Source organism: Pongo pygmaeus, chromosome 6, assembly GCF_028885625.2.
Source record: "Pongo pygmaeus isolate AG05252 chromosome 6, NHGRI_mPonPyg2-v2.0_pri, whole genome shotgun sequence".
Lineage (NCBI taxonomy): Eukaryota > Metazoa > Chordata > Mammalia > Primates > Hominidae > Pongo > Pongo pygmaeus.
Genome location: NC_072379.2, coordinates 12,856,127 through 12,881,503, shown reverse-complemented (window position 1 = coordinate 12,881,503; position 25,377 = coordinate 12,856,127). Strand labels below are relative to the sequence as shown.

General features: G+C 51.4%; 1 protein-coding gene across 1 annotated transcript; it reads right to left on the bottom strand.

The window, feature by feature from the left end:
• Positions 1-9,641: 9,641 nt before the first annotated feature.
• LOC129041213 (inactive peptidyl-prolyl cis-trans isomerase FKBP6-like) lies at positions 9,642-23,618 on the bottom strand. The gene is made up of 6 exons (XM_063668240.1): positions 23,387-23,618; positions 23,006-23,127; positions 22,260-22,348; positions 21,365-21,567; positions 19,937-20,056; positions 9,642-10,095 (listed from the first exon to the last, which is right to left on the bottom strand). Exons 1-6 carry the CDS (start codon positions 23,426-23,428, stop codon positions 9,949-9,951), a joined length of 723 nt encoding a protein of 240 aa, XP_063524310.1. The 5' UTR covers positions 23,429-23,618; the 3' UTR covers positions 9,642-9,948.
• Between the last annotated feature and the right edge of the window lie 1,759 nt (positions 23,619-25,377).

Here is a 25,377-nt window from a genome sequence, read left to right as displayed (position 1 = left end):
CTGGCTAATTTTTGTATTTTTAGTAGAGACGGGGTTTCACTATGTTGGCCAGGCTGGTCTTGAACTCCTGACCTCAAGTGATCCACCTGCCTTGGCCTCCCAAAGTGCTGGGATTACAGGCGTGAGCCATCGTGCCCGGCCTCAACTGTGGTTTTTCTGAATATTATTCACAACTATGTTTCAAAACCTCCCTGCATTTCTAGCAAACGGGTTGCCTTTGGAGGCCCTGGGCTCTCCCGACACCCCCTCTGTGTGTCTGGCAATGCGCAGGTGCACCTGAGGGTGTCATCGAATCTGACGGCCACAAACAGCATGAAAGGAGGGAGCCCCGTCGCCCCTGGTGGAGAAAAGCCACAGAGCATGACTTTGTTCACTCCATGTGCCCCCGGCACTTCCCTGGGTTGGTGACTGTCCTCAGAACTGCGGCCTGCAGGCCTGCCTGGGGTCCCGTGGCAGGAGTGTGACCTGGCACACACTCCAGGGGCCACCATCTACCTGGATGGTGGTCAAGGAAGCCTGCCTGGAGGAGGAGGTGGAGCTTCAGCTGGTTTTTTTCTGTCCAGGTTTGTGTGTGTGTGTGTGTGTGTGTGTGTGTGTGTGTGTGTATGTGTGTGTTTGAGTCAGAGTTTTGCTCTTGTTGCCCAGGCGGGAGTGCAATGGCGCAATCTTGGCTCACTGCAACCTCCGCCTCCTGGGTTCAAGCGATTCTCCTGTCTCAGCCTCCTGACTAGCTAGGATTACAGGCCCATGCCACCATGCTGGCTAATTTTTGTATTTTTAGTAGAGATGGGGTTTCATCATATTGGTCAGGCTTGTCTCGAACTCCTGACCTCAGGTGATCTGCCTGCCTCGGCCTCCCAGAATGCTGGGATTACAGGTGTGAGCCACCGTGCTGGGCCTATGCATGTATTTTTAACTACCTTCTATGCGTGGTTTTTGTATAAGGAAATGAAAATATTTCTTTGAAAACATGAGAAAGGAATATTTTAATACCAGGCAAAGAGGAGAGTTCCTGTAGTTTTATTTGGATTGGGAAAGAGTTCACTCCTGTGCTGAGGGGCCCCTTTTCCATGGCTGCTGGGGCAATGGTGCCTGGACTCCTGGGTCCTGCGCCCTGAGGCTCGTGAGCCGTGGGGCCTCTGCTGTTTTGGAAAGAGGTGGAGATGCAGTCCAGGAGGATCGAGCCGCCGGCGGGAGGGCACGGGGTGTGGGTGGCCACTGTGGACATTCAGGACCCGCAGTGATTCAGTGCGGCTGGAAGGCAGAGAGCAGCTGTTGTGGGGGGTAGCGGGGTGGGCTTCTGTGCTAAATAGAGAGTTTGGACTTGGTTTCAAAGGTTACTGAGGCGACTGAAGGACTTCCAGCTGGGGGGAGGCAGCACTGGCAGGTGGAGAAGGGAGGCTGTGGGGACAGTTTGGCAGTAATCAATCTAGGTGAGAAGTGTTAGCATACCATCCGGGCAGGGCAGAGAGATGGAGAGGAGGAGTGGGTACCTAAAGCCACAAAGCCCAAGGCCTCAGAGACCAGTCGGATGGGGCTGCGGGGAGGAGGAGCAGCAGGACAGTGTCTGGCTCAGGGGCTGAGCAGCAGGTGGAGAGAAATGACCCTTTTTTTTTGAGCCAGGGTCTCGGTCTGTCGCCCAGGCTGGAGTGCAGTGACACGATCATAGCTCACTGCAGCCTAAACCACCTGGGCTCAAGTGATCCTCCTGTCTCAGCCTCCCGAGTACCCAGACCACAGGCACACACCACGACCCCTGGCTAATTTAAAATTTTTAAAAATAGAGACAGGGTCTTCCTATATTGCCCAGGCTGGTCTCAAACTGCTGGGCTCAAGTGATCCTCCCAAAGCTTGGCCTCCCAAAGCTCTGGGATTACAGGCGTGAACCACCATGCCCGGCTGATAAGTGACTTTCCTGTACCTTGTGTGGAGGGTACTGAGGTCCACACTGTGTGTGTGGCGGTCTCTCGACCTGTGTAGGAGGCATTTCAAAAAAAACCAACCAACCCAAGTTTGGCGAGCCTGTTCAGGAACAGACCGCGACTCCGGCCACGTCTGAGAGTTCTCCATCTCATCGCCTACCTCAATGTGAGAGCCCACATGAAGGTCAGCGTCGGCGACTTCACACTCCACTGGCACTCCTCGAGCACCCACAGCGCGCCCATCACAGAGTGACAGAAGCTCCCTTGGGACAGGCCTCATGGGCACCACTGCAGTGATGCTGGGGCTGTCACCTGGCAGGAGAAAGTTCAGGGATCTTTCTGGGATGCCATATGGCCCCTTTTCCAGAATCTACCTTTTCCACTGTACTTGCTTTCCAGAGACTGGCCTCCTGGTGCTGCTCCTGTCTTTGAGATTTCTCTAAAAGCAGCTACCAAACCTCCAGCACCCCCAAGCTCTTTCCCTTTTTGGGAGGCGACTGTCTGGGTCTGAATGGTTCTCCTACCTAGAGGGGCTGTTCTGCCTTGACCTGAGCAGTGGGGTAAGCTCAGCAGGAGGGAGCGGGAAGAGGGGCAGCACGGGACAATGGAGATTTGACTCAAGCCCCCCACACCAATGCCGCTCCGCAGCACATTTATATTTTTATTAATTCCATTTTTTTCCCCCAAGATGGAGTTTTGCTCTGTCACCCAGGCTGGAGTGCAGTGGTGCGATCTTGGCTCATTGCAACCTCCGCCTCCTTGGTTCAAGCAATTCCCCTGCCTCAGCCTCCTGAGTAGCTGGGATTACAGGCACCCGCCACCACACCCAGCTAATTTTTGTATTTTTAGTAGAGACGGGGTTTCACCATGTTGGCCAGGCTGGTCTCGAACTCCTGACCTTGTGATCTGCCCACCTCAGCCTCCCAAAGTGCTGGGATTACAGGTGTGAGCCAATGTGCCTGGCCTTCATTTTTATTTTTAACAATATTTTCTGGCCGGGCGCCGTGGCTCGCACTTGCAATCCCAGCACTTTGGGAGCCCAAGGTGGGTGGATCACTTGAGGTCATGAGTTCGAGACCAGCCAGGCCAACATGGTGAAACCCCATCTCTACCAAAAAATACACACACACAAATTAGCTGGGTGTGGTGGCGCATGCCTGTAGTTCCAGCTATGCGGGAGGCTGAGGTGGGAGAATCGCTTGAACCCAGGAGGTGGAGGTTGCAGTGAGGTGATATCGCACCACTGCACTCCAGCCTGGGCCACAGAGTGAGACCTTGTTTCAAAACAAAACGAAAAACAAAAAAAATTTTGTTATTTAAAAAAATATATAGAGATGAGGTCTCACTCTGTGGCCCAGGCTGGTCTCAAACTCCTGGGCTCAAGCAATCCTCCCGTCTTGGCCACCCAAAGTGCTGGGATTGCAGGCGTGAGCCACTGTGCCCTTAGCTGCGCTTTTAGTTTGAATGGTTGAGAATTAAAGAATATCACATATATAAGATGAAACACTTTTTGGTTTATTACAATATTTATTAAATATTGTTATTTATCTGCTGACATTTGACATTTCTGTCTCTTTCTAGAGTGTTTGCCTCCTGGACACACACACACACACACACACACACGCTTAGCGGTCGCCGTGGGTGAACACACACACACACGCGCACACACACACACATTGCCTTAGCGGTCGCCGTGGGTGAGGTCCCTCTGCTGAGCATTACTGCGCCCTTATCACAACTGAGGGGTCAGAACAGTCCGAGTGCTTAAGGGAAGCTTCTTCACCTGCCAGGAGAGAGCGGGTGCCGGGAAAGCAGCTCCGCCTCTTCCCCCGCACCAGCCCAGTTCCTGAGCCCGTAAAAGAAGGGGCCCCTAGCACTGATTTTCCCCGAGGGCTCAGGGCCCCCTAGGGCTCCCCTCTGCAGACAAGAGGGGCTGGCTGCCATCATTTCCAGGCTCCTGCCGCTGTGCCTGGAGGACTGCCAATGACCGTGCCCGCCGCCTTTCCTGCTCTTGGAGGGCAGGGGTGGTCTCTGTGTCAGCCCCCAATGCCCTTTCCTGGGGACTGTGTCTAGCATTTGGGTGGCAGAGAGAGGCCAAGTGCCCTTCTCAGCAGCGCCCTGGCACCCAGGCTCAGGCCATGGGCAGGGGGCCAAAGTGGGTGATGAAGTTCCCCGGGGCCACCAGGCTCGCCCAGAAAGCAAGGAGTGGGTTATGTCGCCACCTATTGCCGGATCTGCTCAGCAAAGGTCAGCCTACCCTGAGCCCGAATCCTCTCTTCAAAAGGACCCAGGTTCGGGGAGGAAAGGACTCGAGGGCCCAGTGGGAAAAGACCGCGGCTCCAGGCTGCAACCGGGGTCTCCCTCAGCGCTGCCTCTGTCCCCCGGGGCAAGTCCTTCCTGCCCAGGGTCTCATGACCTTCCCTCTGAAGTGACCCTGGAGATTCCACTGCGGGGAGAGGTGGTGCGCCACAAGGCAGGCCCCTGGGGCGGACCTAGCCCACTGTGCCCCGGGTGAGGCCAGAAAGGCAGCCCCTGATGCCGGGATCTGACAAGCAGGGGGGCTCTGGGAAGCCTCTGGGCCCCTCTGAGCCAGCCTCCTCCGTCCTTGCAAGGTGCAGACACTTCAGTGGTCTCCAGTGTTGCTGGGGGAATGAAGGGAAGCCCCGGCAGAGGCGCTGTCACTCATTTACTACACCATCCCACAGGCCACTGGGAGGCTGGCTTCAGGACACCCACGGCAGACACGTTTTGCAAGAACTCTCTCAAATACAAAGATGTACACGAAGCACGTGGGCACGGCTGCCTGTAGGAGAGTGTACGGGACTAGAATAATGAGGGTGTCGTGGACGGGTGCGGCGCTGTGCATGACTGAGGGGCGTCGTTAACTCCATGCTCTGCATCTGAGCTTAAAAAGGGGGCACTCAACCCCGAAATCCACCTCAGGGGAAAGGTTGACTGAGAACTGTGATGCGCCGGACAAGGTCAATGCCACCTGGCGGCCACTTCAGTGCCGCGTGCTGCCCGCCCGCCTGCGTGGGGGCCTCTTCAGCAGCTGGTCTATGGACCTCCAGTGTGGAATTTGGTTTCATGTGCTTCAGGGACCATGCGTCTCCTTGGCAGACACGGCACACCACCATCCCACTGACCTCCTGCGCGATGGGTTAGGGGCACCCAGCTTGCCTTCCTCCTTGGTGCTCCCTGCATGTGCCTCCAGCACAAGGCCCGGGCGAGCGGTGGCAGAAGGACCCCACTGCACTCCTGCGCTTCCCAGCTCCAACCCCACAGTCCACGAGGCAGGCAAGTCACATTCCTTCTCATTTCTAAAGTGCACTAACAATACATGGATGCATCTCAAATTGTATAGAAGCACCCAGGAGAAAACACAGGACCTCCTTCCCCTCCCTGTTCTATGCTCGCCATAATGACAATGCATTTGAGCCTGTGTCTTCTGTGTACACACACGAGTCTCCATGTTTTTTTTTTGAGAAAGGGTCTTGCTCTGTCACCCAGGCTGGAGTGCAGTGGTGCAGTCACAGCTCACACAGCCTCCAACTCTTGGGCTCAGGTGATCCTCCCACCTCAACCCCCCGAGTAGTGGGACCACAGGCACGCACCACCATGCCTGGCTAATTTTCTAAAATATTTTCTGTAGAGACAGGGTGTCTTTATGTTGCCCAGGCTGGTCTCAAACTCCTGGCCTCAAGGGATCCTCCTGCATCAGCCTCATTTTTTTTTTCTTTTTTTTGAGACAGTCTCACTCTGTTGCCCAGGCTGGAGTGCAGTGGCGCAATCTCAGCTCACTGCAGCCTCCATTTCCCAGGCTCAAGCGATTCTCCTGCCTCAGCCTCCTGAGTAGCTGGGATTACAGATGCCAGCCACCATGCCTGGCTAACTTTTTGTATTTTTAGTAGAGATAGGTTTTCGCCATGTTGGCCAGGCTGGTCTCAAACTCCTGACCTGGTGATCTGCCCACCTCAGCCTCCCAAAGTGCTGGATTACAGCGTCTTATTATTTTTTAAATGCAACATACTAACTTTATTTAACAAAGGTAACAGAGTAACAGGTAAAGCACTTATCATGAGAGAACTGACTGGAAGAAATGTTTGGAACACCATGCAGCTTCATCTCGCTGGGCACTGGGGCTGTCAAAAGCTCAGCGCAGCGCAGGGCTAGGGGGTCTGTACCTTCCTCAAGTGCTCACCGAATACCCCCCTTACATACACGTGTGTTAAATTTGAAAAAGATGTAATGGGGGCCAGGTGTGGTGGCTCACACCTGTATATAATCCCAGCACTTTGGGAGGCTGAGGTGGGTGGATCACCTGAGGTCAGGAGTTTGAGACCAACCTGGCCAATGTGGCAAAACCCCATCTCTACTAAAAATACAAAAATTAGCTGGGCGTGGTGGCACACACCTGTAATCCCAGCTAGTCGGGAGGCCGAGGCGGGAGAATTGATTGAACCTGGGAGGTGGAGGTTGTAGTGAGCTGAGATCGCGCCACTGCACTCCAGCCTGGGTGACAGAGTGAGACTCCGTCTCAAAAAAAAAAAAAAAAAAAAAAGGGCTATAGAGTCCTCCCCAGGCAGCTGTGCTGGGGTCTCTTTCACCAGTCCCTCTGAAGGCCTCATAGCAGCGTCCAATTTTATGGCCTCATCAGCAATGGCGCAATGAACGAACATCCTCTTAGTCCCACAAGTGTGCATGTCTTTGAAGGCAGAGTCCTACGAGCAGAAGTGCTGCGTGCAGTGTTTTCTTCCATTTTTAATATTCTTAAGTCAGAAGAGTGACTTCCTGAAACACCCATCTCTTCACGGCACTTCTGTGCTGAAGTGCTTCCAAAAACCCTCTTCCAAGGAAAAGTGTAGAAAGGAGGCTGGACAGGGGGCGGGCAGTGACCAGTCAGCTCCCACCACTGCAGGCTGTAGGGGGCATGCCTGTGCTGTGGAGCAGGAGGCTGGGCTGGGGACAGGGAGCCAGGCCACAAGAAATGAGGCAGAGGAGGTCCAGGAAGGTAACCACAGCGCCATTTAGAGATGATGGGGCCGACCTTTAGAAAGACCATTCCGGGGGCCGGGTGTGGTGACTCATGCTGATAATCCCAGCACACGTCGGGAGGCCAAGGTGGGAGGATCGCTTGAGTACAGGAGTTCGAGACCAGCCTGGGCAACATGGTGAAACCCCATCTCTACTAAAAATATTTTAAAAAATTAGTTGGGCACAGTGGTGTGCACCTGTATTTCCAGCTACTCGGGAGGCTGAGGCAGGAGAATCATTTGAACCCGGGAGGTGGAGGTTGCAATGAGCCGAGATTGCAGCACAGCACTCCAGCCTGGGCAACAGAGTGAGACTCCATCAAAAACAAACAAACATACTTTTTTTTTTGGTCCTTATTTACAATTGTGATTTTTTTGTGTTTTTTTTCTTTCCTTTTTTTAAATTATATTTTAAGTTCTAGGGTACATGTGCACTACACGCAGGTTTGTTACATATGTATACATGTGCCATGTTGGTGTGCTGCACCCATTAACTCATCATTTACATTAAGTAGATCTCCTAATGCTTTCCCTCCCCCCTCCCCCCACCCCACGACAGGCCCCAGTGTGTGATATTCCCCTCCCTGTGTCCAGGTGTTCTCATTGTTCAATTCCCACCTATGAGTCAGAACATGCAGTGTTTGGTTTTTTGTTCTTGTGATAGTTTGCTGAGAATTATGGTTTCCAGCTTCATCCATGTCCCTACAAAGGACATGAACTCATCCTTTTTTATGGCTGCATAGTATTCCATGGTGTATATGTCCCACATTTTCTTAATCCAGTCTATCATTGATGGACATTTGGGTTGGTTCCAAGTCTTTGCTATTGTGAATAGTGCCGTAATAAACATACGTGTGCATGTGCCTTTATAGCAGCATGATTTATACTCCTTTGGGTATATACCCAGTAATGGGATGGCTGGGTCAAATGGTATTTCTAGTTTTAGATCCTTTAGGAATCATCACACTGTCTTCCACAATGGTTGAACTAGTTTACAGTCCCACCAACAGTGTAAAAGTGTTCCTATTTCTCCACATCCTCTCCAGCACCTGTTGTTTCCTGACTTTTTAATGATCGCCATTCTAACTGGTGTGAGATGGTATCTCATTGTGGTTTTGATTTGTATTTCTCTGATGGCCAGTGATGATGAGCATTTTTTCATGTGTCTGTTGGCTGCATAATGTCTTCTTTTGAGAAGTGTCTGTTCATATCCTTTGCCCACTTTTTGACGGGGTTGACAAACTTTTAAAAAGACTGTTCTGGCTGTATGGGCATGTTAGAGAAGGCTGAAAAGAGACAGCTGGGCAGGTGACAGTGCTGGTGGCTGATGCAGGGCTCAGCAGCAGGCGGCGTGTGGTGTGGGGTCTGGGCCTTCCTGAATCAGGAGGGACTGAGGGATGTCTCATGCCAGATGAAGCCAGACCGTGGTCATGAGGTCTGGAGGTGTAGATGCGGGAAACATCACCAGGTTCCTCGTGACCTCTGAGAAAGCCACTCTTCTGGAGCCACCACTCCAGCAACGCGGGTTGAAGGGAGCACTGGGGGAGGGCAGGCACCTCCAGGGGAGGTCTTTTGATACCCTGGTCCCCTGGTGGCATCACCCGCCCTCCTCCTCCACAAAGAGAGGCAGTGCAGCCTGCTCCCCCAGGACTTGGTTTCTGCTCTCTAAGCTGATTCTGTCAGAAGGCAAAGCCCTGGAAGGTGGGGGCACAGGCCAGGGGCCTCCTAGGCCAGGCAGCACGCCCAGCCCTGGAGAACGACCCATGGCCTGGATGGGTCCCTTTCCCAGCCCTTCGCCGCTGGGTTACATCTGAAATGCTCTGAAGTGTTTTTGGGGTGGCGGGAGGCAGGCAGTGAAGAGAGTATAACCAATGGGCAGCCTTCCCAAAAGAGGAGTCAAGAAATCCTGGAGCTGGAAGCTTGGAAATTCAAGGAAGATGGTGTCTTGGGGAGGACGAAGTTTCAGAGTAGTAAAGTCAGGTCTGATTGGGACAAAGAAATGCCTGCTGGATCCGATGGCCTGAGCAGATCTGCAGCGAGACGGGATGGCAGCGGGGCAAGGAGTCGCTGGCCGAGAGTGGAGAAGCCAGTGTAGATGGCACCCTTGAGGAAGGAGGGCCCGGGAGGGTGACCAAGGTCAGGGAAGGTGATGAGAGGGGACACGGGGCTGGGAAAGGCTCCAGGGGCAGTGTGGGCACTGTGGGGGAGACCTGGAGGCACAGCTGTGGGTACTCGTGGAGGCTGAGAGGTGGGGCAGAACAGGGGAGGGAAGCCTCCTGCCTCAGCCCCACGAGGGAGCGTGGGACCCTGGGAAAGGCCCAGAGAAGCCTGTGTGCGGGAGGGAGCCCGGGGTGTTGGGGTATGGGAGGGTGAGGTGGCCTCAGGGCTGTGTGGGGCAGGGAGCCCGGGGTGTCGGGTGAGGTGGTCTCAGGGCTGTGTGGGGCAGGGAGCCCAGGTGTCAGGGTGTGGGAGGGTGAGGTGGCTTCAACTTTCCGTTAAGCTGCTGGCATCAGCTCCCCACACTGGGAGCGGGCTTAGGGAACCCCAAGCCTGGTGTGCAGCGTTTCATTATCAGGTGAATCAGAACCGCTGGCTCCAGAGCTTGAACTCCAGCCCCACTGGCAAATGGCCTCCCCCTGCCCGCCTCGGGACTCTGGAAGCTTAGCTGAGTCCACGCAATTCACTTATACTGGATCTTGCAAGGACAAGGAAGTGTTTTATTTATTTACAACAAAAATATGTGTAACATAATTCTCTCTTCAAAACAGAGAACCCTACAAAATACACAAAGCAATCTCTATTGGTGTTGACTCGGGGACATTCACAGCCAGAAGCAGGGCTGGGACTGGGAGGGAAGCCAAGGACTAATTCCGTCTAAAAAAACAAGAAACTGCCTTAAAAAGTAGCAGTTGTTCTCCTTGTCAGTAGCTGCGCCTTCCCTCCCTTCTGTTACCAACACGGAAAACAGAAAACAGCACCTGTAAAAACACATTTCAGCCGTGTCCATCAGAGATGCGGCCGCGGGACATTCCAGCCCCTGCTCCTGGAAGGTGGCTGCCACGGCTGCGCTGGGGAGCTCCCTTCCATTCCTCCAACGATGGAGAACCACAGCTCTCTCCCCTCGTTGGTAGGTGAAGAACCTGGGAATCAAACAGCCATTAAAAACATCTCAGGACTCAGCAGCTGCCACACGAAGTCACAGTCACGTGTGCTGAGGGCTAGCGGCTGAGGTCAGGGAAGGGCATGGCCGGTGACCACACAGGAGCCAAGAGACAGATGCCATCACCGTGTGGCCCTCTTAGATGGGCTCTAGGAAACTTTTTTTTTTTTTTGAGACAGAGCCTTACTCTGTCACCCAGCTGGAGTGCAGTAGCACAGGCTCTGCTCACTGCAACCTCTGCCTCCCGAGTTCAAGTGATTCTCCTGCCTCAGCCTCCTGAGTAGCTGGGATTACACGCACGCACCACCACGCCTGGATACTTTTTTTTGCATTTTTAGTAGAGACAGGACTTTGCCATGTTGGCCAGGCTGGTCTCGAACTCCTGACCTCAAGTGATCTGCCTGCCTTGGCCTCTCAAAGTGCTGGGATTACAGGTGTGAGCCCCCCTTTCCCTTCTTTTTCCTCCCTACCCCAATACAACCAAAGGAGCCAGCACCTGAGAGAGGAAAGAGGAGGTGGGGTGTCAGGAACAGACCCCTTTCCATCCAGACTTCCAGAACCACAGGCAACAGGACAGAAGTAAGTAAAGACTGAGGTGGTGGCCAGGTGCATTGGCTCACACCTGTAATCCCAGCAGTTTGGGAGGCCGAGGCGGGCGGATCACTTGACATTAGTAGTTCGAGACCAGCCTGGCCAACATGATGAAACCCCATCTCTACTAAAAATACGGAAATTAGCTGGGCGTGTTGGTGCGTGTCTGTAATCCCAGCTACTTGGGAGGCTAAGGCAGGGAGAATTGCTTATACCCGGGAGGCAGAGGTTGCAGTGAGCCAAGATTGCACCACTGCCCTCCTGCCTGAGTGACAGAGTGAGACTCTGTCTCAAAAAAAAAAAAAAAAAAAAAAAACCAAACCCAACAAAAAAACCAAACATTTCCGTAACATGATAAGAAAAAAATATGGCTCAGCCAAAGCCAACATGGTGTTTAAAGGTGGAGCGAGCAGCAGCTCCATTATGGTCATGAGGCACGCCCATCGCTACTAACTCTGTTCTGGAAGCATGCACCCCACCATCAGGCTCTGAATAAGACATGAGAGGAGGGCCAGGCATGGTGGCTCACGCCTGTAATCCCAGCACTTTGGGAGGCCAAGCTGGGGGGATCACCTGAGGTCAGGAGTTCAAAACTAGTCTGGCCAATATGGTGAAACCTCGTTTCTACTAAAAATACAAAAATTAGCCGGGCATGGTGGCAGGCACCTGTAATCCCAGCTACTTAGGAGGCTGAGGCAGGAGAATCGCTTGAACCCAGGAGGCAGATGTTGCAGTGAGCTGAGATCGCACCACTGTACTCCAGCCTGGGCAACAAGATTGAAACTCTATCTTGCGAGGGGAAACAAAAAAGATAGAAGAGGAGAAGACAAAATGACCATTACCTGCATATGGTATCACCTGCCTGGTGCATGCAGGGAAGGTGCTGATAGAACTCACAGAACTAACGACAGAGTTATCAAAAATAACTAAAAAACATCAGAAAGGTGTTTGGTTACAGAGAAACTAACAGGCAATTTACAGAAAGGCCACCTCAGTCTGGAAACATGTGAACAGAGACCTGGTCAGGGAACTGCTAATGCTAGTGATGAGATCCTATTTGAGATACACCAACCCTGCAAATATTAAAAAGTCTAGCAATCCAAATGATGGCAAAGCGATGGAATGGAATCTCTGACACTACCAAGGGCAAACTGGTACAGCCACTGGAGAGGTCAGTTTAGCATGACCTAGTTAAGGCAAAGACACACCCATCACAACCAGTGATAGGACTTTGATTGTCACAGAAAAGTCAGGCGTGAGGATAACTCCATGACCATGTTTCTGTGTGTCTATCTAATCCCTATCTACCTACCTGCCTACTAATCACTGTGAAAACTATTTCCATATCCTGACAGGATGGAATGCTATCCAGCCACTTCTTAAAAATGACGTAGTTCTCTTTGTGTTAACTTAGAAAACACTCAAAATGCAATAAAAATGTATTCTAGTACAAAATGTATAATTCTTTTTGTGGACAAGTTACATATACACTCACATTCTTTTTTTTTTTTTTTTTTTTTTTTTTTTGAGACAAAGTCTCGCTCTGTCGCCCAGGCTGGAGTGCAGTGGCACGATCTCTGCTTACTGCAAGCTCCACCTCCCGGGTTCAAGCCGCTTCCTTGCCTCAGCCTCCCGAGAAGCTGGGACCACAGGCGCCCACCACCACACCCAGCTAATTTTTTGTATTTTTAGTAGAGACAGAGTTTCACTGTGTTAGTCAGGATGGCCTCGATCTCCTGACTTCTTGATCTGCCTCCCTTGGCCTCCCAAAGTACTGGGATTACAGGCGTGAGCCACTGTGCCCGGCTGGCATGTGGCATTTTTATAATTCAAAATTAAGTACTACCAAAAAATTGGGGGGTGGGTACAGGAACAGCAGAAAGATGTTCATTGTTGTCAAGCCTGGGTAATGGTACATGGGTAGTGATCATGTTATTTTTTTTTTAACCTTTGGAGACATCTGAAAATGTCCATAATGCTAAGTTTAATAATAATTAAGTGAAAAAAGAACGTTTCAATCTAGGGTGTGTCCCATGAAATGACTTTAGGAATAAACCCTAAAATCAGTATTCTCCGGGCATGAATGCAGATGGGTGGAGATAAACTTCAAGCTCCCTTCAGATGAAAGGATCCCACAAGGTTCAGGTAGTTGAATTTTCAAATCAGAGCCAATAAAAAGTAACACTTTAGCATAAACGAGAATGTGCCAACATAAGAAAGCTCAGCTCACATTTCATTTTGAAAACCCAATACATGTAGCACACAGAGGTGCAAAGTCAGAAAAAAGCTGTATCCGTGGCTCAAGGAGAAATAAGCCCGGAGATCGACAAAGACAACGGCAGTCAGGCTGAGGCAGCAAACACAAAGGTCCACAGCCGACTCCAGCTGAATCCATTCCTACGAACCAGGCTGCTTCCACGGCGGGCGGGCCCCAGGCCTCGGGAAAAGGCACAGGGACCGTGAACTAGAAACCCAAGCAGCAGTGCCAGTGGTGTCCACCATAATCACACAACATAATGAGCAGTAATCAAAGAAGGGTGTGAAATGTAACAGAAGACAGAGGAGTGATGTAATCGTGGAGCCACGGGCTGGAGGCTGCAGAGCCCAGGATGTTTCTGTCGGAAATCTGAGGACAAAGAGCTGAGGATCAAGGCTCAGCAGGTGCCGTTCCCACGGTGGCGGTGGGTGTCGTGTGCCAGCCCTGCCTCGCTGCCCCGGCCTCAAGCACTTCCCTGTACCCTGCAACGGGGAACTAGAGTAAACTCAGCCATGAACATCATCTGGTGAGAAGACCCTGGAACCCTGCATGGGTCACTCAGCCCTTCAAAAACACTGATCAGAGTTATGGCTGCCTCTTCAAAATCCCAGCAGATGAACCAAGGCTGTGCATAGTAAACGTGGAGATTGAAAGACCTTCCTGAAACCATTCAACTGGTTCCCCTTCCCAAAATGCATTACTCAGCCAATCTTAAGAACCTAATCTGGATATCTCCAAAAATATCAACTGAGGGGAAAATTTTTTTGAGGAGTCCTCACCCCTTGGGACTCTGCTGTGACACTCTGGCCAGCCTGCAAGGCGGCAGTCCTCCAGCCTGCTGGGTCCTCCACCCGCCCCTTCCACTCCTGCCAGGCAGCTTCGCAGAGCCAACCCTCACTGCAGGGACTCCCTGACCTGCTTTTCCCCACCCACCCTGCGGCCCTGGCTCTCTGGCAGCCACTCCATGCTGACTGCTGCGCTTCCCGCAGCCGCCCTCGTGCTCCTCCAGGCCAGCTCTCTGCTCCTCCCTTGGCCACATCCCTCTGCAGGGAGTGCGATTACTTCCCCACTGTCACAACTGGCCACCTAGTGCCATGAGAATGTGCATGGAGCTGAGTGGTCTGGAGCCCACCCTTTCCAGGCTGACATGGAACGAGAGCGCCTGCAGGTGCCTCCCAGTTTTGGGGGTGGGCCAGGCCTCACAGCGTGGTTCTGCTGCACTTCCTCCAACAACTGCAGCTCACCACCACCAGCTGCCACCGTGCTGTGATACACGGTCAAAAAAGGGTCAAAGTGCCACCCAAACTGCCACGCTTGTTTAAAAACAAGGTTTAGGGAGGCCAAGGCAGGAGGATCACTTTAGGCTAGGGGTCTGAGACCAGCCTGGCCAACATGGTAAAACCTCGTCTCTACTAAAAATAACAAAAATAAGCCAGGCGTGGTGGTGCATGCCTGTAATCCCAGCTACTGGGGAGGCTGAGGCAGGAGAATTGCTTGAACCTGGGAGGCAGAGGTTGTAGTGAGTCGAGGTCATGCCACTGCACTCCAGCCTGGGTGATAGAGCGAGACCTTGTCTCAAAAAGAAAAGAAGAAAAAAAGAAATACTGTGATAATTACCAAAATGTAAATCAGAGAAATAAATTCAGCACATGCTGTTGGGAAAATAGCACCAATGGACTTGATGCGGGGTTGTAGCAAACCTAGCATTTGTGAACGTAAACAATGCAGCAACCCTCAAATGCAGTAAACAAACAGCAGAAAGATGAGGTGAGCTGTGTCCATCAAGCCCCAGCCACCAGAAGGGAGCACGAGAAAGGAAACGTTCTGAAAGACGGCTGTCAGGATGATCTCATCTGGGATGGAAAGGATTAAGCCGAGAATGCTGAGGATGCAGAGTGCTGAGTTATCTCTGCATTGGCAAGATGTGTAGTCCCTCGCAGATGCTGATCTGTAAGAGGGTATGAGAGATGGGAAAATGCCCCCCAAGATGTCCTTGTTCCAATTCCCGGAACCCACGAATACATTCCCATACACGGCAGAAGGGATTCTGTGGTTAAATGAAGGATCTTGAGCTGGGCGATTATCTTGGTCAGTCCAGTGTAATCAGATCCTCGTAAGAGGGAGGCAGGAGGGTCAGAAAAAGAGGAGGAGACAAAATGACGGAAGCAGAGGGGAGAGAGGCGCTGAGAGAATGAGAGATTCACAGAGAGGGTGAGGGAGAGGGAGAGACAGGGAGGGAGAGAGGGAGAAGTATTGGAAGATATCATGCTGCTGTCTATTGGAGAGACAGGGAGGGAGAGAGAGAAATATTGGAAGATACCATGCTGCTGAAGACAGAGGAAGGGGCCACTAGCCAAGAAATGCAGGCAGCCTCTCTAGGCCATTTCTTGGAGAAGCAAAAGGAAGTTAGTGAAGATTTGCTCACATTCATGGCCATGATATTCAGCTCACCAAAAAAATGACGCTCTATGACCTCAGGATGCCAAACATCCTGGAGATGCCCCTCTGTCTGCCTCTTGCTGCCTTTTCTGTTTGGACTGATGCTGACAATGACTGCTGTGGGTGCACTCACAGTGACAGGGCAGACCACATCCTTCTCACCTTGTGAATGTCTGAGTGACCTCTGAGCTAGAGAGAACTTTTGCTCATAGCTCTTCACTTTTATCTATTAGATTTGAAAACCCTTCTCTGGGTTCTTGAACCTCTGAGGCTCATCCCAATTCATCTCAGCTTCACCCTGGGTTGGTGGCTGCTCGGGAGTGTAGGGGAGCATCAAAAGTATGACAGTCAATAACAGCTACGACTGGAGGTCCTGAGAGCAGGATCAGCACCCGCAGAACAGGGGTCAGCCAGCAAAGCTGGTGGGGACTCCTGCTCTCCCTAGAAGGTACCAGGCACTGGCTTGATGTCAATTCCTTATTGCTTAGGCTCACTTCTTTCACTCTCTGCCTGTACACTTAATTCTCCAGGTTGGTGTTTGGGATTATGTGTGCTTGGAGGTAGGGCTTATGCACCTAATGAACCCAAGAAATTAAAAACAGAATAAGCCGATATCTGACGGTCTTCATGAAGCATAAACAACTCCACAGTGACCTTAAAGATGTGACTGCTCCACGGCTGGGCACGGTGGCTCATGCCTATAATCCCAGCACTGTGGGAGGCCGAGGCAGGAGGATCGCTTGAGGCCAGGAGATCGAGATCAGCCTAGGAAACATAATGAGACCCCATCTTACAAAATAAAAAAAATCAGCAGGGCATGCTGGCACACACTTGTCCCAGCTACTCGAGAAGCTGAGGCAGGAGGACTGCCTGAGCCCAGGAGGCTGCAGTGAGCTATAATTACACCACTGCACTCTAGCCTGAGTAACATAGGAGACCTTGTTTCTCTCTTAAAATAAAAAAGTGATTCAGCTTCACCCTGCAGACAATGAAACCAAGGCCCAGAGAGGTGAAATGACTTGGCTAATGTCATAGCAAGAGATAAAACCGAGGATCCAAATGTTCTGTCTTTCAGCCCCATCATGAATCATAAAGGGCACTTCCATGATTGTGGATGATCAGCAAAAGGAACCCAGTTATCTCCAGGAATTCAACTTAGTAGCTGTCATTCGTACTTCATCCGCAAAGAACACAGAATCCACAACAGTAAATCTTAGCAGGAAGCAGGGTTGAGGCCTATTACGGCTGCCAAGAGAGGATGTGGAGAGGGAATGAAGGGCCAAAGCAACCCTTCCAGAGGAAATGCCTTCCCAGGAAGGGGTATGATGAAAAGGCAGTCACCGAAGTCGAGGTATTTATAGCCACGCAACAAAGGGATGACTTCAGGGACGCCTCCGGAGCTGGGAGAAAAGGCATTTCACAGATACGCAGAAGATCAAGAGCTCAGGTCACAGTTTGCCTGGAACACGGCATGGCCTTCATCTGACAAGAGAATGCCTTCCTGGCCCAGATGCCTGGCAGAAGATGCAACACCATTTAGAGGAGGAAAAAAAAAAAAAAAAAAAGTAGAGGCATAGGGAAGGAAAGTCATAAAATTAATTACAAAAATCGCCAGGTGCGGTGGCTCACGCCTGTAATCCCAGCACTTTGGGAGGCTGAGGCGGATGAATCACCTGAGGTTAGGAGTTCAAGACCAGCCTGGCCAAAATGGTGAAACCCCGTCTCTACCAAAACTACAAAAATCAGCCGGGCGTGGTGGCGCATGCCTGTGGCAAAGGTTGCAGTGAGCTGAGATCACGCCACTGTACTCCAGCTTGAGTGACAGAGCGAGACTCCGTCTAAAAAAAAAAAGGGAAAAAAAAGAAAAATTGCAAAAATATATTTAAACAAGTCTTTTTTTTTTTTTTTTTTTTTTTGAGATGGAATCTCACTCTGGCGCCCAGGCTGGAGTGCAGTGGCACAATCTTGGCTCACTGCAAGCTCCGCCTCCCGGGTTCATGCCATTCTCCTGCCTCAGCCTCCCGAGTAGCTGGGACTACAGGCGCCCACCACCAGGCTGGCTAATTTTTTGTATTTTTAGTAGAGACGGGGTTTCACCGTGTTAGCCAGGATGGTCTCGATCTCCTGACCTCGTGATCCGCCCACCTTGGCCTCCCAAAGTGCTGGGATTACAGGCATGAGCCACTGCGCCCGACCTCTTAAACAAGTCTTTATTCAGGACTCAGAAGTGTCTCACTGATGCACGAAGTAACTTTGAGAGACTCAATACTAGATGGTTCTTAATCTCTTTGGGAAGAAGGGGATCAAATAGATTCCCTGCCTAGATCCAGTCACATACCGAGAGAGATGATGATCTGCTCCCAGGGTTTCCTGGCAACTGAGCAGGACAGCCGGGTCACAGGAAGGCTATTTTGGAACCAGGGAACCCCTGGCCCCAGAGGCCTCTTGTGGCCTCGGCGTTGGCACTGGGCTGAGGGCCCGCTGCTCCGGGGCTCACCTCGGGCCAGCTCTGAGCCAGGACCAAACCCCAGAATCTCAACCGACCAAAGTGTACTCTCCACAACCTCACCTTTACTTCCACTGGGGCCTCCTGGGAGCTGCTCTGACTTTCCAGAAAATACTGTTTTTAGTCTGTTCAGATCCTCTTTCCCCAAGGCTGGCCAAGTAGCAGGGCTCAATCCTCTACAGCCCAAAGGCTTCAGCTTCTCTTCAATGGAAAAAGCAAAGGAGGGGGGAATTTCCTCAACATCTGAGAGAAGGATAAAAGTGCATGGCCGCTCCGGGGTCACGCGCCACCTGAATACAGCAGCTGAATATGTTTAAGGCTTCAGGCATCATCTGGGGCTTAACATTTCAAATCCAATGAAAACGCTCAGTTGTTTATACACACAGAGGCCTCCTCAGGGAAAGGGTCCTGATTCACTAAGCTTTACTCCTTCCCCAGTCAGAGGCAGAAACGATCATTTCTTCCTCCCAAGAATGTCGGGAAAGTTAAGTGGGTTTACAGACATGATAAAGCACTACAGACATGGGATGACACTTCCACTCTGGGCCCACATGACGATGGACTGGACTCTTTATTCATGGCTACATGGGATTCTAGTAATACGCCAGTACCTCTTAAGCTGCACATCGTTTTGCTGTTAAGGGGTCTGTGGCCAGACAGCAGGGGGTGGACTGTGACATAGTCAGAAATGTATATTTGGTCTCTATCCATTTCCTGGCACACAGTTCCTAAAACCCCCAGAATCTCTGAAATGATGGGTGTTTCTTTGTATGCTAATGACATGACTGGTGGCTGGGGATTCTTGGACAGCCTCAGAATGGGGGCTGGTTGCCAGGGAACCAACCATGGGACAAGGGAAGGGCTGAAGCAACCTTCAATTGGCAATCACCAATGGCCAACCATTCAATCAATTGTGCCAGGAAGAACAGGGTTTGGAGAGCTTCTGGGATGCTGAACACGTGTGGGTGCTGGCGCATCCCTTCCCTCACACCATGCCCTGTGTGCCACCCCATGTGGCTCTTCATCTTTTTTTTTTGAGACGGAGTCTTGCTCTGTTGCCAGGCTGGAGTGCAGTGGTGCGATCTGACCTCACTGCAACTTCCGCCTCCCAGGTTCAAGAGATTCTCCTGCCTCAGCCTCCCAAGTAGCTGGGACTACAGACGTGCACCACCACACCTGGCTAATTGTTTGTGTGTATGTGTTTTAGTAGAGACAGGGTTTCACTATGTTGGCTAGGACAGTCTCGATCTCCTGACCTCGTGATCTGCCCACCTCGGCCTCCCAAAGTGCTGGGATTACAGGCGTGAGCCACCGTGCCTGGCGTTTTTATTTATTTTTTGAGATGGAGTTTCGCTCTTGTTGCCTAGAGGCTGGAGTGCAGTGGTGTGATCTCAGCTCACTACAACCTCCACCTCCTGGGTTCAAGTGATTCTCCTGACTCAGCCTCCCAAGTAGCTGGGATTACAGGCACCCACCACCACGTCCGGCTAATTTTGTATTTTTAGTAGAGACGGTTTCACCATGTTGACCAGGCTGGTCTCAAACTCCTGACATCAGGTGATCCACCCACCTCGGCCTGGCATGAAGGTTTTTTAAAATGAGATTTTTCTTAATGGCTGCTCACGGAAAGTGGGGAGAGAGACAAAAATCTGTTTTTTGCCGGGCGCGGTGGCTCAGCCTGTAATCCCAGCACTTTGGGAGGCTGAGGCAGGCAGATCACGAGGCCAGGAGATCGAGACCATCCTGGCTAACACAGTGAAACCCCATCTCTACTAAAAATACAAAAAATTAGCAGGGCGTGGTGGTGGGCACCTGTAGTCCCAGCTACTCGGGAGGCTGAGGCAGGAGAGTGGCGTGAACCCGGGAGGCGGAGCTTGCAGTGAGCTGAGATTGTGCCACTGCACTCCAGCCTGGGCGACAGAGCGAGACTCCATCTCAAAAAAAAAAAAAAAAAAAAAAAAAAATCTGTTTTTTAAACAAGGAAGTTTTCAGGATCTAAACTACACTTAACTTTCAAAGCATTCTTACCATTTTGTATTTCACTTTGGCATCATAGAAACGATTCTGGCGGAAAAGGTAGTTGCCAAACTCCCATTCTGTAACTGCCACTTTCAGGACCTTCTGAAGTGGAAATTGGTCTTGCTGCTCCTGAGGACCAGAGACAGGAATACTCAGCAAGGAAACCAAAAGCTGTAACGCCACAATGGAAGTGTTAGTACACATGAGCCCAGGAGCTCGAGACCACCCTGGGCAACATAGTGAGAACATGTCTCCATTAAAAAAAAAAAAAAAGTAATTGAAGGAAAGGAAGTGTTACTACAGCTGTGAGCTCTTCTTTTTCAGATCATGCACTTCTGTTTACAGCCTTCTGTGTTGGAGTCACCTCTGAATCTGACAGACGCCACACCGGTGTTATAACCAGTCCCATTTTACACACTAGAGCTAGAAGGAAGTCTGCTTCTTCAGTCTTCCCCCGATGTTCTCTGAGGAAGCAGTGTCCCATGGAATCAAAAACTGACGGAACTTGCCAAGCACAGAAGTCAGTGCTCAAAACCACTATTTGGCCACCAAGCACTGAATAGGTCTTGGTTCGCTCAGGGCCCTGGCGGTCTTTATGGTCGTGATTTTCTGCCCTGGCCATCTTCAGAGTCACCCATAGAGCCTCTTGGGTCCCGGCCCCACCCCCCAGATCCTAAATGAGTTCACCACAGGTGAGACCAGGCATCTGCAAGAAACTCGAATCTCGCAAGGATGGAAAAGGGTGAGCTCCCTCACTTGGAGTGCTGACAGTTTAGCTGGGGAGACTCCATGTGAAGATATAAACCCTGGCATGGACCTCTAAGGCCACAGATGGAGTCAGTGTGAGACAGCATGATAAAGACAGTGCCTGTGACTGCTGACAGGGTCAGAAGCCCTGCATCTACGGGACAGGGTTAAGTGAAAGGCTACAAAGAGGAGGCAAGACTTAAGTGGTGAGGACAGTGGCCATACATCCCAGTTTGCCTGGGACTGTCTCAGTTTAAACCCGATGTCATGGGTAACCCCTCCAGTGAACAGCCCCTTTTACTCTCACCTGTGCTGGGCTGGACAATCAATTATTCAGTCACCCTAGTTATGAGCTACCAATGCCTGCCTTGCTGGAAACCAAACAATGATGAAAAGCAAGTGTTCACTGTCTCACAGGAAGAACTAGGCAAAGGGTGACTGGAAAATCAGTTCAAACCACTAATCCTTAAACTCACAGGCTTACCTTGCCCAGCACATTTATCTACACATGAGAGCCGTTACTAAGAAACACAGACTAGGAAGCAGAGGAACTCCGCCACCACCGCACAGGAGCCGCGGGGGACCCTGGAGCGGACAGTCAGCCTCAGGGCAGGCTATCTAGAAGAATTACCAAAACACCAACCCATTCGTCTCCCTATAAAGTGCTGACATCTGTGCTCTGGAACTTACAGCTGAGAGAGCACAAAACTTGTCCGACTCAGCAGAGTTTAGGAAGTCAAGCAGCTCAATCTCGAACAGGACAGTGGTGTTTCGGGGGATCAAGGGAGGGCAGCCCAGCGTTCCATAGGCATAGTTCGGTTTGAACAGAAACCTGGCCAGCTCTCCTCTCCGCATGCTCAGAAGGCCCAGCTCCATGCCCCACAGTGTAATATCTGTAAGAAGGGACAAAGAAGGTGGGTGAAGCTTGCTCAGTATCCTGCTTAATGCTATCAGTTTCTTCCCCTTCTAAGTCAGGGGCCTCCATGTCTCCCTCACACAGTTCCCTCTTCCTGCAATGTCTTCCTGCTGAGCCTGTGCCCAGCTTCTAGTGATAGAAATTTTATTCAAACTTCTGGGCTCAGTTCAAATGCCCCCTCTTCCAGGAAGCCTTCCCTGAACCTCCCAACTAGAATTAATCATGCCTTCATTAAACACACCCACAACACTGCTTTCACCTCCCAGGCACTCATCCGATTCTACCAGGTGAGCTGAATGCAGGTCAGTCTCCTCCACTACATTGTGAGGTCCTTAAGGGTGGAGATGTTCTAATCTTCTGAGTACATCCTCTCTTTTCACCATGTATTGTGGGAAGTAAGCATTCGATCGATTTTTACTTAATAAATGAACAAAGAAACATTCCCAGTGGTTAGTTAAGTCAGAGTGCAAAGATTATACCTTGCCCGTTAAGCCATCTCCCAAATGCCTAGGTCTCAAGGGGAGAGAATATGGCTGTTTTACCAAAACCCAGCCTCAGCAAAGCCAATTCAAAGAACCTGCGCTCTGAGCAGTCTTCCCAGCCTGAGGCATGGTGCCTCATCTCGCCCCTAAACAATCCCTTCTTCTCCAGCTCCTACTCTGAATTTACCCTCTCCAAGTTTCATTAGCCGAGGAGTTTTCCTGAAGTAATTAGAATCGAAGGGTCTGTCCAAGTGTTCCAGGTATCCAGAGTATTCACTAGGATAGAAGAAAGAATGTAAGGAAAATGGACCCAAAACACCCACGCCTCTATAATATGGAGTCTCTCATTATCACACAGAAACAATGGGATCAGATGAGCTTAAGCTGCCCGACACCACGAGGGACAGGAATAAATCTCTGCATTTTCGGAGCCTGCCCTTCGGCTCAGAGGTTCAAGAGCTTCGTGGAAGCATCAGGCAAAGGGGACATAGGGATCCTTAGCTTTCCTCTTTAAAAAACTAATTCAGGCCAGAAGCAGCGGCTCACGCTTGTAATCCCAGCTACTGGGGAGGCTGAGGTGGGAGGGTCACTTGGGACCAGGAGTCCGAGACCAGCCTGGGCAACATAGAGAGTGCCCCATCTCTACAAAAACATTAAAAATTAGCCGGGCATGGTGGATCGCGCCTGTAAATCTCTTGTTTGGGAGGCTGAGGCTGGAGAATCACTTGAGCCCAGGAGGCAGAGGCTGCAGTAAGCTATGATCGCACCACTGCACTCTAGCCTGGGCAACTGAGCGAGACCCCGTTTCAAAAACAAAAATCCACTTCAAACAAAGCATTTCCAACCCCATTAAATGCTTTTTGAAAATGTGGCCTCTCTCTCCCCAGCAGAGAGTGCGATGACATGGATCCTGCGGACAAACCGCCCCAGGGCGTACCTAGCACCGAAGCATCAGGCGCCACTAGGTCTCCACCTCCTTCTCGGATGACGTCCTTCAGCACGCCCCGGTCCCCCGAGATGTCCAGCATCCTCTGACTTAACCGCTCGTACAGGGACTGGGGGAGAATGAAAGCCAGGCCTCAGAGCCGCAGACCCACCCGGCCATCCCTCGGCGTCGACGCCCCGAAGCGTCCGGGCCCTCACCTGGCCGGGGGCGTCGTCCCCTTCCAGGACTCCCTGGTTTAAGGCGCTTCCCCCCATGTCCTAGCTGCCCTCCCTGTGGTGTGAGCCTTCGGCCTGGTGCGCCCCGCTGCCCTCCCTGGCTGTGACTCTGGTGGGGTTCCGAAGGCCCCTTTATGCCCGGCAGACCCCTACCGACGGCGGCATTCCATTCTGGGGCCACGAGGAGGCACTCATCGTTTCCTTCCAACCGCCGCCAACGGCCCTGGCCCTCGCGAGCTCTGGAACTACAGAAGTCGCACAGTGAGGCGCGAGGTGCGGCCCGTAATGGGAGCGCACGAAACATGATGTGACACGTAACGGAACCACGCAGCGCACGTTGGGCACTTGCAGGGGCGTGAGGTGGCGGCACGTAATGGGAGCGCGCCGAGCATGATGGGGCATGTACGGGAGCGCGAGGCGGGGCATGTAACCAGAGCGTGCGGCACATGATGGGGCACGTAATTGGAGCGCGCGGGGCACGATGGGGCACTTGCGGGGGCGCGAGGCTGGGTACGTAACGGGAGCGCGCGGGGAATGATGGGGCACCTAACGAGCACGCAGAGCATGATGGGGCACGGGTGCGAGGTGGGGCGCACAGTGGGAGTGCGTGGGGCATGATGGGACACATGGCGAGGCCGTCAGGGCACAGGGGAGCACTTTTGGAACACGTGAGTGACGGGGCTGCCGCCCTTGAAGGAGCCCTCAGAGTGGCTGCGTGGTGGGGCACGTGGGGCAGGTTCAGGAAGAAGGATGCAGTATGTGATTGCAGGGCAACCTGGTGAGGACACAAGAGCCACCTGCCACCAGCAGGGTTTAGGGATCCCGGCTGTGGGTTACTTCCACCTTCTTTCACTTTCCCTCTTCCATTGTGTTCTAGAGAAATTTAGGCCCAGACAAGACACTGATTGATTGATTGATTGATTGACAGAGGCTCGCTCTGAGCCCAGGCTGGAGTTCAGTGACGATCTCAGCTCACTGCAGCCGCCACCTCCTGGGCTCAAGAGATCCTCCTGCCTCGGCCTCCCGAGTAGCTGGGATTACAGACGTGCACCACCAGGCCCAGCTAATTTATTTTTTAGTTTTTAATTTGCTGGTAAGATGGTTTGTAGCTTTGTTGCCTAGGCTGGTCTTGAACTCCTGGCTTCAAGCGATCTTCCAGTCTTGACCTCCCAAAGTGCTGGGATTATAGGTGTAGGCTACAGCCAACTTTCAATACTGCCCCCATTGGGGGTTAAGTTTCCAACACATGAAATTAGGAGGATACATTCAAACCACAATTGTATATTATGACCATAATAGTCATTAACTGTATAACAGGCCAGGCGCGGTGGCTCACACCTGTAGTCCCAGCACTTTGGGAGGCCAAAGTGGGTGGATCACTCCAGGTCAGGAGTTTGAGACCAGCCTGGCCCACATGATGAAACCCCATCTCTACTAAAAATACAAAAAATTAGCCGGCGTGGTGGCAGGCGCCTGTAACCCCAGCTACTTGGGAGGCTGAGGCAGGAAAATCACTTGAACCTGGGAGGTGGAGGTTGCAGTGAGCCGGATTGCGCCACTGCACTCCAGCCTGGGCAACAAGAGCAAAACTCTGTCTCAAAAAACAAACAAACAAACAAACAAACAAAACCTGTATAACAGAGTGTCATTGAATTTCTATACGTTGAAAGACTTCACATTAAATAAAAAACAACTCACAATTCAATATTTTTGAGTGAAAGAAACCAGACACAAAAGGGTACATTCTATATGATGCCGTTTATGTGAAATTCAAAAACAGGCCACATGACAACATGGTAATAAGGACAGTGGCTCTCCTTGTTAGGAGTTATGACTGGGAGGAGGCAGGAGGGAGCTTTCTGGAAACACTTTACATCTTGTTCTTGAGAGTAGGTGTATATACATCAAGTGTTTATCAAGCTGTGTGGTTAAGATTAGCACACTTGTATATGTTATACCTCGATTTTAAAAATCTAAGTAAATAAAGATACTTTCGAATATCTTAAAAAAAAAAAAAAAAAAGAGGCCAGGCTTGGTGGCTCACACCTGTAATTCCAGCACTTTGGGAGGCTGAGGCAGGAGGATTGCTTGAGGCCAGGAGTTCAAAACCAGCCCAGGCAACAAAGCGAGACCCCTGTCTCTAC